The following is a 17,491-nucleotide window of genomic DNA, read 5'->3' on the forward strand; positions in this document are numbered from 1 at the left end:
ATTCATTGACCAATTGGATCCACATGTGTGTATGGGACTGTCTGGCAAGGAAGATGGGTTTTTCATATAGTATAGTGTAGTATGGTACAGTGTACTATAGTGTAGTATAGTGTAGTGTAGTACAATAAAGTGATTGATCAGCATTCTGCAGTCATGGACTCAATGCTCGTTATTCCCCGCTCAGGGGACCACTGCTACAATAAAATATCACAGCCCCTGCTGAGGATTCAATGAAACTACAGAATGTAAAACTTGAAGCTAGAGCCTCTGAAGCTTGGACAGCTTTACCACATGCTAAAGAAACAGTGTGACTCTCGCCTCAGGAGACAGGAGCATCACAGTGCTTATCTCTACATAGAAATCAGTAAGATCTTCTGACATTTTCCACTGTGATTTTAGTGCTGGCCTGTGCTAGGAAGTCAATTCAACTGCACTTTTCTGCATACACACGATGAGTGTGTGTTCTGTGCACACCCATACACAGAATATCTCCTGTTTGTCTCCTTTTAAAGGAAGTGACACATTTCAAAGGTTTGTGCAATGAAGATTTAGCACAACTGTTTTGAAATTATATTCCACTCACATAACAAAGGAGGTAAAAGAAAGAAGTGAGGACAGATGCTTAGGAGGAAGTTTTGCTTACCAAAACTGCAGTGGTAAAACAGTCTCACCCTGCTCCTGAGTTCCGCCTGGCAACAGAACTTGGGCAAGAAAATGTAGAAAATTCCACCCTACTTCTTCCAGTAATTTGGAAAGAAGGGATGGGTAGCTAGTTGGTGTAGGACGTTATTAGCCATGAACAATTAAAAATTCTTCCAGAGATACAGAGGGGAGCTGAAGGGAGGGGGAACAGATGTTCATTGCCCTGTAGGACGCGTGGAGCTGAATCACTGCTGTGAGGCACCAGAGTGACCAGGAACGTGGCTGGGATTGTGGTAATCACATAACCTCTGAACAGAGAGAGACAGAGCTCTCCCAGGATTTTCCTGGGAAGCTGTGAGAAAGCTCAGAGAAAGAATTAAAACAATTATTATCTCAATCTCTGCACCTGGCAGGCAATCTCTGTTTGTCAAAGATGTCTTTGACATCTGTTTAATGTCAAAGGAGGCGTTGTCCCTTCTTGACCAATAGGTGAGAGAAGATTCCTAAAGGCCAATCCAGGTCTTAGGACCACCATTATTTCTACAAGAACTATGGATTTCTAATAATAAAGTGCCTTTTCATGCCTTCTGATGATGGAGTCTCTGTACCACCTTCGTCTGTCCCCAGTATCCCTTTGGTGATATGGGATAGCTGGAGCAGCCTAGGAGCCAGGTACAGCAGACAAAGACATGGCAGAGAAGTGATTAACAACTCTGCCATGAAGAGTGCAAGTCTTGTTCTTGGCAGCCAAAGCACCCTGGAGGGGCCCTGGGACAGACCCAGTGCTGGCAGTGAGGCTGTGAGCCAGTGCAAACAGGGACAGTGGCACAGGGGACAGCCTGGAGCACACAGAGAAGCACTGGGGAAAAGACAGAAATCTTAATCCTTGCAGGGGAGCCACAACTAAATTTAAAAGCAGAGAATTGTGGTTACTGGAGAATTTTTCTCCCTTTTCTAACATTTGGGAGAAGTCTTAATTCCAGCACTACTGTTACAGGTTAAGTACCACAGCAGTCAGAACTATCCTGTCTCAGTTGTAAAACCAACAGACAAAACAGAACCTTCTGTAGTTTCATCTTCTTTCCACAGGGGACATTTCTGTATTTACACCACACCAAAGCTTCTGTACCACCAATAAACTTGGCATCAAGAGACTCACAAATTGGGTCTTCATTGATTTCCCTTTATTAAAACAATGTTGCTGCTACATTCTGTCTTCAGTCATGGGGAGTAACAGAAAAACATGAGCATTGGGGAAATTTGGTAGCTGTATTTGACAAGTGAGGATCAACTGGAATTATTACAGTGAATAATTGCAGGTATGACAACTGTGAAGAAAAGGTGAGGGAAACACAATTTTATCCTCAAATATACTTCAATTAATTTTTTAATATCCTAATATTTTGCATATTATGTGCATGTTTAGACTGTAAACTATAACTCTAATTTAAACTTCTTGTTTTGCGTGCTTTTGCTCTTTGTCTTTTCAAGGATCACTTTTTTCCAGAATTCTACCTTCTTTTCTTTCAACTTTCTGTCTTTCTTTTGTTGTAGATTTATCTGCAAGTATTCTTCATCTAGGTTGTAAGATGGCCATTCAACCAGACCTTCTCCATTAGGATTCCTGTAAGCAAGAGGAAAGAAGAGTGAGTGCCCTTTTCAGTCACAGGGGAATTCAATCCCACAAGTTAAGACTGAATCAGTAAACCAGACAATTCCCCATGGAGTCAGTGCAAAGCAGCAGTATCTGTCATGAACTTCATGATTCTTACCCATTTCGAGCAAAGTTAGCCCAGTACTTCATTAGAGTTCTGCTGAGGTTCTTCTCTTCCTCTGTAACTTCACCTGAAAGACAAAATACAGAATATCTGCTCTGTGTGGCACAAATCAGGACATGGCTCCTACACCAGCAGCAGATTTCCCTCTGTGAATGTGCTGGCAATTGGCAATTGCAACACCACTGGCCAACATCACTCCTACAGCAAGCATCAGGGCATTTCAGCACTCCTCATGAATGACTTCAGCATCAATACCCTGCTGTAGAAATCTGGGAATTTGGGAACAAGGAAATAAGGTGATGTGCCTGTAACCTTCCAGGAAATCAGAGCAGAACCAAAAAACCCCCACGTGTCCGGCATCCCAGTACAACTCCAGGAATGGGCCACATGACTGTGTTTCCTGGATCCCATTCTAGTTTTGTGGGACTGAAATTCTCCCTATTATTCAGAGCATGACCAGGCAAAGATTTCTCCTTTCTCACACAAGATGGTGCCACTCCATTTCTCAGCACTTCAAGAGTATTTCTTTAAATATAGTTATACATAACATAAGCTCACTGTATCACTAGGTGAGAATTATTTCAGTTCCTGTGTGTTTTTAATTATAAATGCATCTCAATACACTAAGAAAAATGTTTGGTATCTTAAAGCCCTTGATAAATTCAGGCAAAAGAACTGTTCAGTGTTTCCTAGTGCCAAATGGTATGTAATTAAAAAAAAAAAAAAAAAAAAAAGGAAAAGGCTCTGGTAACAGATTAACAAAGGGCTTTACAACACAGCTGGATTGCTCCAAAGTTCAGTGAAGTAAAAGGAAATACTTTCATTTATGGAGGCTTTGACGTACATATTTGATCAGACTATGAACTACTGTGCAAATCACTAAAACAAAAGCAGCAAAAAAATAGTGAATTCACTTAAAATAAGCAGAATTTTTGTGTCTCTGTCAAAAGAAGAACTGTTCCTAATATGTTTCACAGGAAAGAAAATACTTCATGCTGAGTACTTCTGTCTTAGGCATATGTAATTAAAGGATATTGCTGGATTAATTATGTTCCTTAAGAAGTGGCATCATGTTTCTTAACTGTTCAGTGACTGGCAGAGTCATTGGGAATACAAAAACGTGGGATTCTGACAGAGGGAACTTCCAGAATCCCATGGAAATTTTACGAGTACACCCTTAATCCTCCCTCAGTGGATTGGTTCCATTGGAATAAATGCTGAAGTATTAATTGAATTGTGAGGCAAAACAGACCTAGCCATTGGATCTTCACACAAAAAATGAAACACTGGAATTCCAAGTCTTGCTCTGAACATGGCTGGAATCACTTCCTGCAAAAGAAGCCAAGTCCCCCATTCTCTGGAGCCTGACAGCCCATGGGATTTCCTCAAAGGAGGAGACACTGGCCTAAACTCCTCAGGAAAAGAAGAGATCCTATATTTCCTGCTTCCCAAGCACCCTGAAAATTTAATTGATCTTTCCTTCAATTTAATTTTCAGCCAAAGCCATTTGAAAAATTCATCACAGTGCTGGGACAGTGACAGTGAATTTTCTAGGAAATACTCTGTTTGCTGAATTGCTGACAAGATGTGGGACTGACTGTGCTGCAGACCAGGCAGACTGTAAAGGAGAGAAGCTGGAGAAGATGCTTAAATGCATAAAACCAATTCTGCCAGGAGAAAGGGTTATGGCTTGGTCTCACTGCCAATATATGCACTTTAATCTGATGGAAATTAATAGAACACTCAATAGAAGAATGCCAGGGCTACAGGACTCATTCAGGAGCGAGTGGTGTCTGTTCCTTACTGCGGAGCTGGATGTCCCCAGCCAGAAATGGCCCCCCAAAGACAAAGCCAACTTCATCCCCATGGTCAGCCTTCACATAGTCAGGTTTGCTGTCCCTGAATGCACTGGCCCGGTGCTGGAACTCAAAGAAGTAGGTAGGAGCTCCAGACTCTGCAAGACATAACAAACAGGGAGTTACACAAGAGATACATAAACTTCAGCTGTCATCAGCTGTTCAAAATACTGCTTTAAAAAGAGCTTTATACTGGGCACATTTCTAGTGTAATTGTTACATTCAAATATGTACTTCTACTTTTAATGCAAAATTAAGTGCTTAGCTTACACACACACACAAAAAAAAAAAAAATTGGAAGATCCACTCTAAGATAACATACAAAAAGCAAAATATCAAATTATTTCCACGTTGGAATATCTTGGCATGACTTGTCTACACTTACACACCAGAAAATTTACAGACCAGAGTTGCTGATTTCCCAAACAGCCATGGGCCAAAGGACAAAGGTGCTTTGATATGTTTTAATTTTTAAGCCTGTATACTTCAGTTAGCAAATATTTACTTGTGTTATCATGCTCTGCTCTCAATGTATTGTGATTATAAGCACACTTATACAGAGATAAGGGACACAACCCTGCAGACCTGTATCATTGCTCCCAGTGGGAATCTCAAGAAGGGCTGCCTACATATGACAGGATTTGTGTCTGCATCATTTGATCCAGCCTGCAGCAGGGGGTTTGAGTGTCCCACTGCTGCTGATCAGCTTACCCCTGTGATAATTCAGTGCTTTAATGGCTGGCATGACAATTGCCATGTCCCCCAGCAGGTCCAGGAATCCGTCCCGGAGCTCTGCAGGGTCCTCTGTGTCTCCCAGATATTCATCTAAGATCATGGGCAGAAAATCTGAGGGTACATCCTAAGAGACAAGAAACAAACATCCTAAGAGACAAGAAACATCACAGTCTAAATTAGCAGCTAAATTTGCCATCTTTTAAACTTCAGAGATTCTGCAAAGGCACAAATGTCCAGGACAGCACCCATGTTAATGGGAAACAAAACCTATTCATGCTTTTTGTGGGCAAAACACCCCAAACAAACCAACCACCTTAGGTCAAATTTGCACCAGATTTATATGGGTTAAAACCCTGCAGGAATAAGTGTAGATCCAGCAATTTCTACTGACAATATCTTCAGCTTCTGTTTTCATCTGGAGAAGAGAGATGGGAATCACAAAAGTAAATTCTCAGTCCTTGAAAGATTTATGGACCATTAGAAAAGAGGACAAGGCCAATGGGATCTCCAAACAGTGTAAATTTTCAGGGTTAGAATTTGATGCTTGAAAGATGCAGTAATCCCACAAATATGTAAGATAAAAGTATTCTTTGAGGTCTAGAATGAAAAAGGCATTTTCCCAAATGCCAGGTCTGGCTCAATCCTATTTCCGTGTAATTCCATACACCCTGGTCATGTCAACTTTGCTGGGATTCTCCCCAGAGCCTACCATGGCCTCAGCCCTCAGTAACACCACGACTCACGCAGTGATACCCAAATCTGTTACATACATGAAAAAGAAAATTCACTTCTCAAATTAGATTAGTGCAGCAGTACTTACAATCATTGGTAGAAAAACATCTACAGTTGAGGCAATTGATTTTCTATCTCCTATTTCCCTCAAACCTTTCATTTTTGATGTCTGTACAGAGAGAAAAATCAATGTTATTAGCATACCATTCAATGTCTCCATTATTTTAAACATTGATACTACATTATTCCATTAATTCTTACTACTGGTGTTTATTTTTAAAGCATCATATCATATGCAAAAGTGCAGCCCAATGCAGCAGCTGCCTTGAAAAGCTTTTATTTACTGCAGTAAACGTTGTCTTGGTGAAGGTTTCTAGATAAACCATTCCTAATACATAGTTTATCCTTAAATCAATGTTAAGAAACTTGTAAGACTAGAAAACATGAGGGCAGAGCTGAAGCAAAAAGCTGCTTCTGTCTCAAGGCTTATTGTCATTCTCTTGGGGGAGATCTTAAAAGTCACTGACTGTTAAGTCTGTCTCTAGTCCAATTGTTTGAGCCCTTTGAAATAACCCTAACGCAGAGTTCTTCCTCTTTTACAGCATTGCATAAAACAACTCTTCTGCAAAATAAATTCAAACAGATTTCACTTTGCATTGTTATTCTGGGATTTACAACCAGCAACAGCTGCTTCATAGATTCAGAACAAATGCTTGGTACTACACAAAGGAAATATCTAGGAAATAACAGAAAGGGACAAGGAAGGAGAGGACACAAATCCATCTCCTGCAGTTTTTGTGCACTGAGAGCATTTGCCCATGTTTTGGAGGCACCCATTGAGTTCCCATGAGAAAGGAGAATGGGCTGGGCACGTGCATTGTGCCCTCACTCTGCCCCAGGTGAGATTTTCAGATGAAAGCTCTTCCTGCAGGTTATGATACCAAGGGGAAGCTGGTCGAGGTGATCAGTGGCACATTTTTAAGCACACTGTGCATCAACCCTGACTACTGAGCCTGGTGGGGAAAGGATTGGCTGTACTTGTCTTTCAGGAACAAGTCCTTGATTGTTGCATTCTTTTGCTCTCTCTGCCTGGATGAGGGATTAAATCCATAGGATAAAAAAGCACTGTACAAAACTGACGTTCCAGCTGCTGTGTCCATGCAGTTTAACTTGCAGGATGAAGCCTCTCACCCTCTGTGACCCAGTGGTTCTGGGTCACTGCAGAGCCATGATCTAAGCAATGTTAACCTTGTATGTATTTCCATCACTGCAAAGTCTTGTCCTATCACTTAACACAGACATTAAAATCACAATAAAAATAAAGAATAGACATTAAATCACCGATCTAATGTTCCAGCCAAATTCATTGTTGGTGACTCCTATCATGAACGGGACTGCATTGAATTCTTTTCCAGCCAATATCTCCTCAGGTGGCTTATGAAGAAACACTCCATCCAAAACTAAGGGTAGAAATGAGATTTCCTGAAGAAAGAGGAAAAAACAAAAGATGAAATTAGTTGTTAATAGTATTTCCAATTTTTCCTTCAAATCATGTAAGATGTCCACACTGAATATCCAAAATGCAAAAAAGGGCTTTAAGAAATTCAAGTATCTACAGCCACTGTAACATAAATTCAGTTTGGCACAAGAGTGTAAAATGCAGGCCTGGCTGGGTCAAGTGTAGAGCAATGTAAAGGGTTCCTGATCTGGGGCTGTTCTGACATTAAAACACAGGGCTGCTCAGGCCTTGCTCACAACTTCACACGTGCTGTGACACGGCCAAACTTCCAGAAAGAATCGATGTGTGAAATTGCTTCAACATTTAGGCAGTATTTTGACAAAAGATAAGAAAAATCAACTTTGGAACAGAGCATCAATGAACTCTGATCAGAGGCCGAGCTAAAGTTTTGCAAGTGAGCCATTAAAAGTTCTGTTGCCATGAAGTGTCACCTACCTTGCTGTTAAGGACTATGTGCTCTGCTTCCTGCTTCCTCAAGCAGCTCAGCAGGGAGAGGGAGCTGCTTGCATCACACTTGAAGATACTGGCAATTTTCTGAAAATTATCAACAAAGACAAGCACTGTTATAAAATCATTATACATGCTGCTGTTAAGAGCTTCTTAGTGGCAGATTTAAGTGAGCTTGATAGATCTTTGAGTATTTTGTTTTACTCTTTGATCACAAAGTGGAATTATTCTGCTGTACTTCTCTTTGTTCCTGTATTTCCATTCACTGTTTTTTCAAACTTTGCTGTAGAGATAATACAAGCTTTAGCATAAACCAAATAAGGAAAGAAAATATAGAAATATTTACATTATTACTGTCTGCCATTACAGGAAAAGATATTAAAAGGCACTCATAGAAAGTGATTTTATTTTAAGTTTGGGTTTTTTTGTTGTTTTTATATTTAATTAATTTACCTCACATAAAGGCCCTCCCTAAAAGACTGTAGGTCAATAAAAAGCTGAATTCTTCTTCTGGATTCTTGTCAAACTTTCCATAATAAATACCAGAGTTACTGTATCAAGAACAGTGGGTATAAAAATGGAGATTTGCCTGGCTTGATATGTGTGTGACTGAAATGCCTTTGCCAGCCCACAGCTGTTACAATCATACAGCTTTCCAATCTATTTCTAACACCAAACAGACCAAAATTCAACAGGTGTGCTGCAACAATAAACTGGATCAACTTTGTTGCATGGTATACAATGACATTTTCCCCTTTTTTCTTTTAAACAAATTATCACATAGAAGTATCCTCTAGATATCCACATATACCCTTTAAATATCCTATATAGATATATAGTATCCTTCTATCCATAGAAGAAGCCTATTTTAGGCTATAAAGACTTTAAAATGCAAAAAAAATGAGCTTACCTCAAGATCTGTTGAAAGACGTAAATTTTTACTGGGGGGAATTATAATTCCACTCTCTGATATTGCTTTATGAAAGAGACCCTTAGATAAAGGAGATAACACCTGCCAAGAAGGGAAGAACAAAAAGTATTTATTCTACACTAACATCCTTACCTTACAACTTTTTGCTAGTTATAGTCTATTAACTCCTGGATTCAGTTGGGAATTACACATCTTTATTTGCTAAATCTCCAGATTTCGCCCAATATGCTGTTAAACTTACTGTCAAAAATCATAATTAAGCTTTTGAAGATTTTTATTTTTATGTACTATATACCTACATGTGCAAAAACAGCGCAAGATCCTGCAGATATCCCAAAGAGAGTGACAGAAGCTGGGTCTCCACCGAAGTGCTCGATGTTTCCTTGCACCCACCGAAGGGCAGCAACCTGGTCCAGGTACGCCCAGTTCCCAGGGGCGTGCTCGTCACCAGTGCTGGAAGGGAAGCACAGAGCAGTGGCACAGTGACAGTGGCACAGCAGAGCCCTCTCAGGGTGCACAGAGCAGTGGCACAGTGACAGTGGCACAGCAGAGCCCTCTCAGGATGCACAGAGCAGTGGCACAGTGACAGGGGCACAGCAGAGCCCTCTCAGGATGCACAGAGCATCCCTCAGCACAGTGACAGTGGCACAGCAGAGCCCTCTCAGGAAGCACAGAGCAGTGGCACAGTGACAGTGGCACAGCAGAGCCACCTCAGAAAGCACAGAGCAGTGGCACAGTGACAGGGGCACAGCAGAGCCCTCTCAGGAAGCACAGAGCAGTGGCACAGTGACAGTGGCACAGCAGAGCCACCTCAGAAAGCACAGAGCACTCCTCAGCACAGTGACAGTGCCACAGTGACAGGGGCACAGCAGAGCCCTCTCAGAAAGCACAGTGACAGTGGCACAGTGACAGGGGCACAGCAGAGCCCTCTCAGAAAGCACAGTGACAGTGGCACAGTGACAGGGGCACAGCACAGCCCTCTCAGGAAGCACAGTGACAGTGGCATAGTGACAGGGGCACAGCAGAGCCACCTCAGAAAGCACAGAGCAGTGGCACAGTGACAGGGGCACAGCAGAGCCATCTCAGGATGCACAGAGCATTGGCACAGTGACAGGGGCACAGCAGAGCCACCTCAGAAAGCACAGAGCAGTGGCACAGTGACAGGGGCACAGCAGAGCCACCTCAGAAAGCACAGAGCACTCCTCAGCACAGTGACAGTGGCACAGCAGAGCCACCTCAGCACTCTGTGCTTGGTGCAAAGTGACCAACAGCCCCTCAGGCTCCCACCTCAGCCCCTGACTCCCTCCATTCTCTGCTCACCCCTGCTCAGGTACACCCCTGGCCTTTACTCTGCCTGAGTTTTTGTTTTACACAGCAGAGGATGGAAGCAAAGGCCAGAACAAACATCCTGTCCTGCACCAAATAAGCCCAGCTAAGGTCTGATAGCAGGCTGCACGACCATGCAGATGGAATGTACAGACATTTCTCAGTGTTCTGAAGTCCTGATGTCGGTGAATTATGTACATTTAAACCACTCTAACAGTGGGAAGCTGATATAGAAGCTCAGCACATTAAGCAAGCAGAACTACCCATGCTTTCAACATGACAGCAAGTACTTTTTACAAAGTGAAATAGGTGTTCTTACTTGAAGAATCCAAGGAGTCCCAGTCTGTACTGAATTATAACCACCACAACATTCTCATAGGCTGACAGTGCAGAGCCATCATAGCGAGCAGCACCACCAAATATGAAATTGCCTCCATGGATCCACACCATTACCTTGGAAACAAAAGGGTGAGACACATCTTTATGTACTGGTTTGCAGATTTCACTTGGAAAAGGAAAACAACATCAGAGAATTAGGAACACCAAATCACCGAAGCATGATGGCTGCTGAGTTTCACATTGGTGGACATGGAATTTTACATGCTAATATAATTTCTGCTTGTGCAGCATCACATTTTCAAAAGCAGTTAAGTCTCTTAGGAGCAATCATTACTTGCAAGCTTTATAAAACACAAGTTTGTTCAATGGTTTACATACAGGTAACTTGTCCTTCTTGCTTGAGCCAGCAGGGCTGTAAACACTGAGATACAAACAGTCCTCAGAAGTTTGGAATGCAAGGTGCTTTTCTTTGAAGTTTTTTTCTGCTGTTTTCAACAGGGACAGATCTTGAGGACAGCTTCACAAAAAAAAATAAAAAAAGCACAATTATTAGTACTAAACCTGCAATAGCATCAAGGTAACAACAGTAGAGAAAACTTCTTTTGCACCCAGCTGAATCCCCACAGGGTGCTTGAATTTTGTCTTATCTATAATCAGTGAGAGGTGCAGCCTGTAAAAGCACATCTCCACACCTGTACTAGAAACACTCCAGCAGTACTGGCAGTGCATCCACCACCAAATATCAACTCAGGCCTCTGCACCCCAATAAACACATTTCTGACCAGCACAAATGAACAGCTCTCACAGCGGTGGGTGAGAAGTTGCATCTCTCACACCAGTCCAGGGTTCAGGTGGTTCAGGTGGAGAAAACCTCAAGGATCCAAGAGGGGCTTTTGCAAAAGGAATTCCAAGGAAAACATCGACAAGCTTGTCTGTGCCCTTCACATTTGTCTGTGTTCCTTTGAGCCGTCCGAGTGCAATGGTCACTTCTGGCCCAGCACCACTCTGTCCTAGGTAACACAAAAGGAAAAAAAAAATTAAATTGCACCTTCATAACTATCACACAGACTTTTCCATTAAGTATTTTTAACTGATTGTTTAATTTAGACCATTTCAGGTTATTCCTTTCAATTTTGTTCAGTCTTCATATTGCTTTGGTGGAGTGACAGACACCCCCTGCCAAGCCCTCATGCCAGTGTCACCTGGAGCCAGGTAGGGCAGGATTTTGTTAACCTGCAAGAGCAAATTTCAGAGCAAACAGCAAACCCATTAACACTTCCTAAATTTATCATTCAACAAAATCTTAAAAATATTTTGTTTATAGAATTCAGAAATGCTGCTGCTTTCTACCTTTCAAAAAAGACAGAAAGCTTTATTTTCATTAAATCATCTGAAAAAGTTTCATCTCACAAAACCAGTAATTTTTGCATCATGAAGGCAGTTTGGCAGATTGGTAATCAAAGCAGAAGAGATTTACCGCCTTTGTAAAAATCATTGGCACTTGGCGCAGTGGCTTCCCCAGCAGCAAGAACAGCACCAGCTCACGGAGCTCACCTTCTGCCCCGCACACGAGGAGCGCTACAAAGCCAAAGCAGGCACAAAGGACCGCGGTCGGGCTCGCAGGAGCCATGGTCACCCCCGGGCTCCCGGGGCCTCTCTGCGCTTTTATCCGGAACAGGAGGGGACAAAGGTCCCGGCGAGGGCAGCCGGGGCACGGAGCGAGGCTGAACCGCGGCGTGACCGGCAGCCAACGCCTCCAGAGCGCCAAACACAAACAGGAGAGAGATACGGACCCTGCTTAGCGATACAGCCCCTGATTATCGATACGGCACCTGATCAGTGACACAGCACCTGATTATCGATACGGCCCCGATTAGCGATACAGACCTGATCAGCGATACAGCTCCGACTATCAATACAGACCCTGATTATCGATAGAGCCCCTGATTATCGATAAAGATCCTGATCAGCGATACAGCCCCGATTATCGATACAGCTCCTGATCAGCGATACAGACCCTGATCAGCGATACAGCCCCGACTACTGACACAGCCACCGATCATCGATAGAGCGATACAGCCCCGATTATCGATACAGCCTCTGATCAGCGACACAGCTCCTGATCAGAGATACAATCCCTGACTATCAACAGAGCCCTTGATTATCGCTACAGCCCCGATTAGCGACACAGCCCCTGATTATCGACACAGACCCTGATCAGCGATACAGCCCGATCACCGACACAACCCCCGGTCACCGACACAGCCCCGATCACCGATGCAGCTCTGATTATCGATACAGCCCTATTATCGATATAACCCCGGTCACCGGCGCAGCCCCGCAGGGCGGGAGGGCCTTAGGCGGTCCCGGCAGTGCCCGGCGCCGATCGCCGCTCCTTCATTCACCGGCTGTCAGCGCCACCGGCGGAGAACACAGGGCAAGTCTGAACACAGAGCTTAAATGCTATCAAGTTCTTTAAAACCCCCTTAAAACAACAAAAAATAGCACCAAAACGCCATGACAAGGAAAAAGCAACAAAACCCCTAACCCGCCAACACCCACCTCCCACGCAACAACCAGGACTAGATTACAAATGACTAGAAAGTAACAGTAAGAAAAGAAAACCAAATCAAAATAGTAAATTCTTGCCTTAATCTCCTTTTAGAGGGGTGTATGAAGCCAAAGTATCTCATCGCCACACGACCACACCAGTTTAAATTTGTGCGGGGTTCTTTCGTTTGACTTTTCAGAGTAAGGAACAGATGAGATAAACAATTACATCGCAGCATCCTCGGCAGCGCCGGACACTGCGCCGCCGACTCCATTCGCTTCCAGCCCGGTGCTGCGGCCGAGCCGGGCTCCGGGGAAGCCCAAGAGCTCCGGGACACGCCCGAGGAGCCGGGCCCGCCCCGCTCCCGCCACAGGCCCGCCCCGCCCCGGGCCCTTCCCGATCCCGCCCCGCTCCCGCCCCGGTGCGGCGCCGATCCCGCTCCGGGCTGGTTCCGGTGCCGGTGTCGGTGCCGCCATGGTGGGCCCGGGCGCGGCTCCGCTGGAGAACGCGAACCCGCTTATCTACCGCCGCTCCGGGGAGCGCCCCGTGACCGCCCGCGAGGAAGACGATGAGCTGCCCGACGCCATCGACGACCGGGAGATCTTCGATATCCTGCGGGAGCGGCGGGCAGGGCCGGGCCGGGCAGGGCAGGGCCGGGCCGGGCCGGGCTGGGCAGGACCGGGCAGGGCAGCGCCGCTTTCCTTAACGCGCACATCTCATCCGCTCCATCAATGACCCCGAGCACCCGCTCACCCTGGAGGAGCTGAACGTCGTCGAACAAATGCGAGTGAAAGTGAGATCCCGCCGGGATGTGCTGCCTCAGACGTCCGATAATATAATATAATATAATATAATATAATATAATATAATATAATATAATATAATATAATATAATATAATATTTAAAAATTAAATATTAAACAAGTAAATAACACAATTTTTAAATATTATAATATTTAATAATATGTAACACAATATTAATTACATATTAAATAATATATAATAATACATTAAATTGATTACTGCTATTAAGTATAATAATAAATGTAATAATGTATAATATGTTAAAACTTCAATATATATTAAATAGTATATTTTAATTATTTTACATATTAAGTAATATATAATATAATATCTAAATATAAAATATGTAAATATATTTAGAAGAATGATAATTTAAATAATTATAATATATTTAAATAGATAATATTTAAATAATAATTAAATAATTATAATATAATTTTTATATATTATATTTAATAATATATAACACAATATTAATTGCATATTAAATAATGCATAATAATACTACATATAATTGATAATTTATATTAAGTATAATAATATAATAATGTATAATATTTTAAAATGTTTCAATATATATGAAATAATATATATTAATTATAATACATTATGTATATATTAAACAATATATAATGTAATATAATACAATATAATATTCAAATATATAATATTTAAATATATTTAGAATAGTTATAATTTTACCAATTATAATATAATACAATATAATATTTAAATATATAATGTTTAAATAATATTTGAATAATATAATATCTAAACATGATAATATTCAATTATATATAACGCAATATTAATTAGATATTAAATAATACATAATAATACATATTTGATAATTGATTTAAAGTATAATAATAAATATAATAATGTATAATATATGAAACCTATTCAATATATATTAAATAATATATATTAATTATGTTGCAGTATACATGTTAAATTATTATATTGTATTATATTATATTATATTATATTATTTAAATATATAATATTTAAATATATTTAGATTGTGTATAGTTTTAATGTTTATATTATAATTTAATATGTATAATATTATATATATTTAACATAGTATTTACATAGTAATGATACATAATATTTTATAATATTTAAATATATTGATAGTGTTTTCCATAGTGTTTAACTGTATTTCCAGTCGCACCTAGGCAGAGCACTGCCAGGTGCCAGCGCAGTGCCCTGCGGGCTGGGTGCTGTGGCGGTGACAGCGGTGTCCCCGCAGGTGGACGATGCGCAGAGCACGGTGTCGGTGGAGTTCACGCCCACCATCCCTCACTGCAGCATGGCCACGCTCATCGGCCTCTCCATCAAGGTCAAGCTGCTCCGCTCGCTGCCCGAGAGGTTCAAGGTGGGGATCAAAGCAGAAGTGGGGGATGTGTTTGGAAACATTAAAAAAAAAGGGGAAAAAACCAAGCTTGCAGTGAAAAATAACTAGAGCTTTTTTTAGTTTTGTGTGAGGGACCCTGCAGGAAGCAGAGAGGGCAGTGGGTGAAATACCAGCACACAGTTCTGGGGCTGTTCTCATGGCCAGGGGTTCTGAGGGCAATCACTGCATGCTCTGTGCCAGGCAGGAGGGCAGCTCTCATCCTTTCTGGAGCAGCTTAGGCACCTGCAAATGCAGAATACTCTGCAATTTTAGACTTTTATTTTATTCTGTTATATTGACTAACTGATAGTGGCAAGAATGTCCCTTCTCCCTGCTTTTTGTCGCTATTTCATTTTTATTAGTTTCAACTTAATCTGCCAATGTTTTGTTGAACTCGTCCCCTGTTTGTTGTGTGCTGCTGTTTCAGCTGGATGTTCACATAACTCCAGGAACACATGCCTCTGAGCACGCAGGTAAGGCTTTTAGTCCTCTCTTGTGTGGTCTTCATATTTGTTTTAATCTTGAAAATTACCCACAGCTGCAGAGCATCTGCTCCGTGTCTGGGACTTTCTGTGCCAGATCCTGGGGGATGTTCCACAGCGGGAGCACGGAGTGTCACTGAGATTGGGCTGCAGTGTTCTCTAAACACCTCCTCAGGCTGTGCTCTCAGTCAGTCACTGATTATGTGCCTGAGCACGTGGAAAAGGGGAGGAAATGTGGATTTCTTGTGTCCCACCTGAGGAGCAGCTGTGGCAGAGACAGAGTCCGGGGTGCCCTGGGCATCCCCAGCCCTGCAGCACCCTGAGCTGTGCTCTCTCAGCTCAGCACACCCAGTGCCTCTGTCCTGATGTTTGCTGTGGGTTTTTCCTGCAGTTAACAAACAGCTCGCTGATAAGGAGAGGGTGGCAGCTGCTTTGGAAAACTCTCACCTGCTGGAAGTGGTGAATCAGTGTTTGTCTGCTCGGTCATGATTGCCTGCTGAGGAAATCATTGCTGTTCTGATCTACTCAACTGATTTTGTATATAAGTGGTGATGTTACAATTTACATAAAACGGTGAGCAAAATAAAATCACTTAAATTGTCTTGAGGAAATGTTTCTTTGCTCTTTAAAAAAAATACTATGCTTACAGACAGCTACAAAAATACAATAAAAATTGGCTTTTTAATTGTATGAGTCATTGCATGGGTAGAATTTTCCATTAAAGATATTTTTTCAACTTATTTTTAACTGGTTTCTCACTACTAAAAGTAAGTTATAAGCTGCACTTTAGAAGTGGATTTTGCACACTGGACTTCACAAGTACACCAAGGTAACTTTTAGTTAAAATCTTTACATTCCTGTGACAGTTTCAGACTGTTAAAACAGTTTTACTTTCAGACATCACAAGTTGTAGAAGCTGATGTGTGCAAAGCTGGAGGACATTTAGCAGTAAGTGTCCTCACTTCCAAATCACGTGTCTGGTTTTAATTATCTCACCTTAGATTAGCCAGATGTGGAGGGCTCTTTAGACCTGTGTAAAACATGATTTATTTTTAATTACTGCTTCATAGTGGTAGGAAATGCAGTGTCTTTGAAGGAGTTTTTATTTGTGCACCTGCAATACAGGAGTCATTACCAGTTCTCAGTATGAACAGCCCAGCAGGCTCTGCTGAAAGACTGTCCTGGCAGTGTTTGACAGCTAAGGGACAAGTTTTGCTCTAAATGCTTTGAGATTTAATGCTAAAACCCAGCCTGTGCTTCTGGTTTGGGAGCTGTGACATTCACTAAACTGTTCTCTTTGGCAGACATTGACAATAGAAGAACTGATTTAGAATTCATTTAAATTTTTGTAAAGGATGTCTCTAGTCCTGGACCACATGGAAAAATAAGAACCTGTTGAGAAATCCTGTTGGGTATTTTGGTATGTATATCTCAGGTTTCTGTGGTTGAAATGGCTCCCGAGGTATCAGAAAGTCTCTTTTTACCCAGCCCTGTGACCAAAGAAGAAGTTGAGATTCGTTGGTTCTGCTTTCCAAGGTTATTTATTTTCCCTTATCTGTTCCATTCTTTCTCTGACCTGCTGAGATCTGTCCAGGTTGTGGCACGGTCCCTGCCCTTGGGGTGGTGTTGGCTTTTTATATTACGAACTACCTGTACTTTATTTACAATAATTTTTCAATACCTATCACCTATGTTAGGCAGTGTGTTCCTACTCTAAACCAATCCAGAAGTGTCACCATCCCAGCAGGAGATGGAGGGCAAGAAGAAGAAGAAGGATGGGATTCCTCCATCTTGCCTCTTGAACCCCCATTCTAAAAACCCCAAAATTCTACTTTTTCACCCCGTGATAAATTCACTGTCATTCTGCTCAAACTATTGTGGCTTGTAACTCTTCACACAAAGTTGGGAATTGTTTCCATGGGTTAAAATTGAAGGCACAGGGGTTTGTGA

General features: G+C 42.0%; 2 protein-coding genes across 2 annotated transcripts; one reads left to right on the top strand and one right to left on the bottom strand.

The window, feature by feature from the left end:
* Positions 1 to 1,811: 1,811 nt before the first annotated feature.
* Positions 1,812 to 12,061, bottom strand: LOC135452737 (fatty acyl-CoA hydrolase precursor, medium chain-like). Its single transcript, XM_064723123.1, has 13 exons — positions 11,860 to 12,061; positions 11,111 to 11,315; positions 10,684 to 10,822; positions 10,286 to 10,419; positions 8,940 to 9,093; positions 8,620 to 8,721; positions 7,698 to 7,796; positions 7,085 to 7,225; positions 5,832 to 5,912; positions 4,988 to 5,135; positions 4,225 to 4,374; positions 2,415 to 2,487; positions 1,812 to 2,266 (listed from the first exon to the last, which is right to left on the bottom strand). Exons 1-13 carry the CDS (start codon positions 11,933 to 11,935, stop codon positions 2,077 to 2,079), a joined length of 1,692 nt encoding a protein of 563 aa, XP_064579193.1. The 5' UTR covers positions 11,936 to 12,061; the 3' UTR covers positions 1,812 to 2,076.
* A 1,186-nt stretch (positions 12,062 to 13,247) lies between these two features.
* On the top strand, positions 13,248 to 16,142 carry CIAO2B (cytosolic iron-sulfur assembly component 2B). Its single transcript, XM_064723124.1, has 5 exons — positions 13,248 to 13,463; positions 13,570 to 13,649; positions 14,916 to 15,041; positions 15,487 to 15,532; positions 15,933 to 16,142. The coding sequence occupies exons 1-5, from the start codon at positions 13,331 to 13,333 to the stop codon at positions 16,028 to 16,030; spliced, it is 483 nt and encodes a 160-aa protein (XP_064579194.1). The 5' UTR covers positions 13,248 to 13,330; the 3' UTR covers positions 16,031 to 16,142.
* Positions 16,143 to 17,491: the final 1,349 nt, after the last annotated feature.

This window comes from Zonotrichia leucophrys, chromosome 11 (genome assembly GCF_028769735.1).
Source record: "Zonotrichia leucophrys gambelii isolate GWCS_2022_RI chromosome 11, RI_Zleu_2.0, whole genome shotgun sequence".
NCBI classification, from domain to species: Eukaryota; Metazoa; Chordata; class Aves; order Passeriformes; family Passerellidae; genus Zonotrichia; species Zonotrichia leucophrys.

Bases quoted from the DNA above. Each gene is read 5' to 3' on its own strand.
- LOC135452737 (XM_064723123.1), bottom strand. From the start codon at position 11,935: ATGGCTCCTGCGAGCCCGACCGCGGTCCTTTGTGCCTGCTTTGGCTTT. The intron at 7,226-7,697 runs GTAGGTGACACT...CTCTTTCTTCAG, and splicing joins ACATAGTCCTTAACAGCAAG to GAAATCTCATTTCTACCCTT. The intron at 5,913-7,084 runs GTGATTTAATGT...CTCTCTGTACAG, and splicing joins TTGGCTGGAACATTAGATCG to ACATCAAAAATGAAAGGTTT.
- CIAO2B (XM_064723124.1), top strand. From the start codon at position 13,331: ATGGTGGGCCCGGGCGCGGCTCCGCTGGAGAACGCGAACCCGCTTATC. The intron at 15,042-15,486 runs GTGGGGATCAAA...CTGCTGTTTCAG, and splicing joins CGCTGCCCGAGAGGTTCAAG to CTGGATGTTCACATAACTCC. The intron at 15,533-15,932 runs GTAAGGCTTTTA...TTTTTCCTGCAG, and splicing joins ACATGCCTCTGAGCACGCAG to TTAACAAACAGCTCGCTGAT.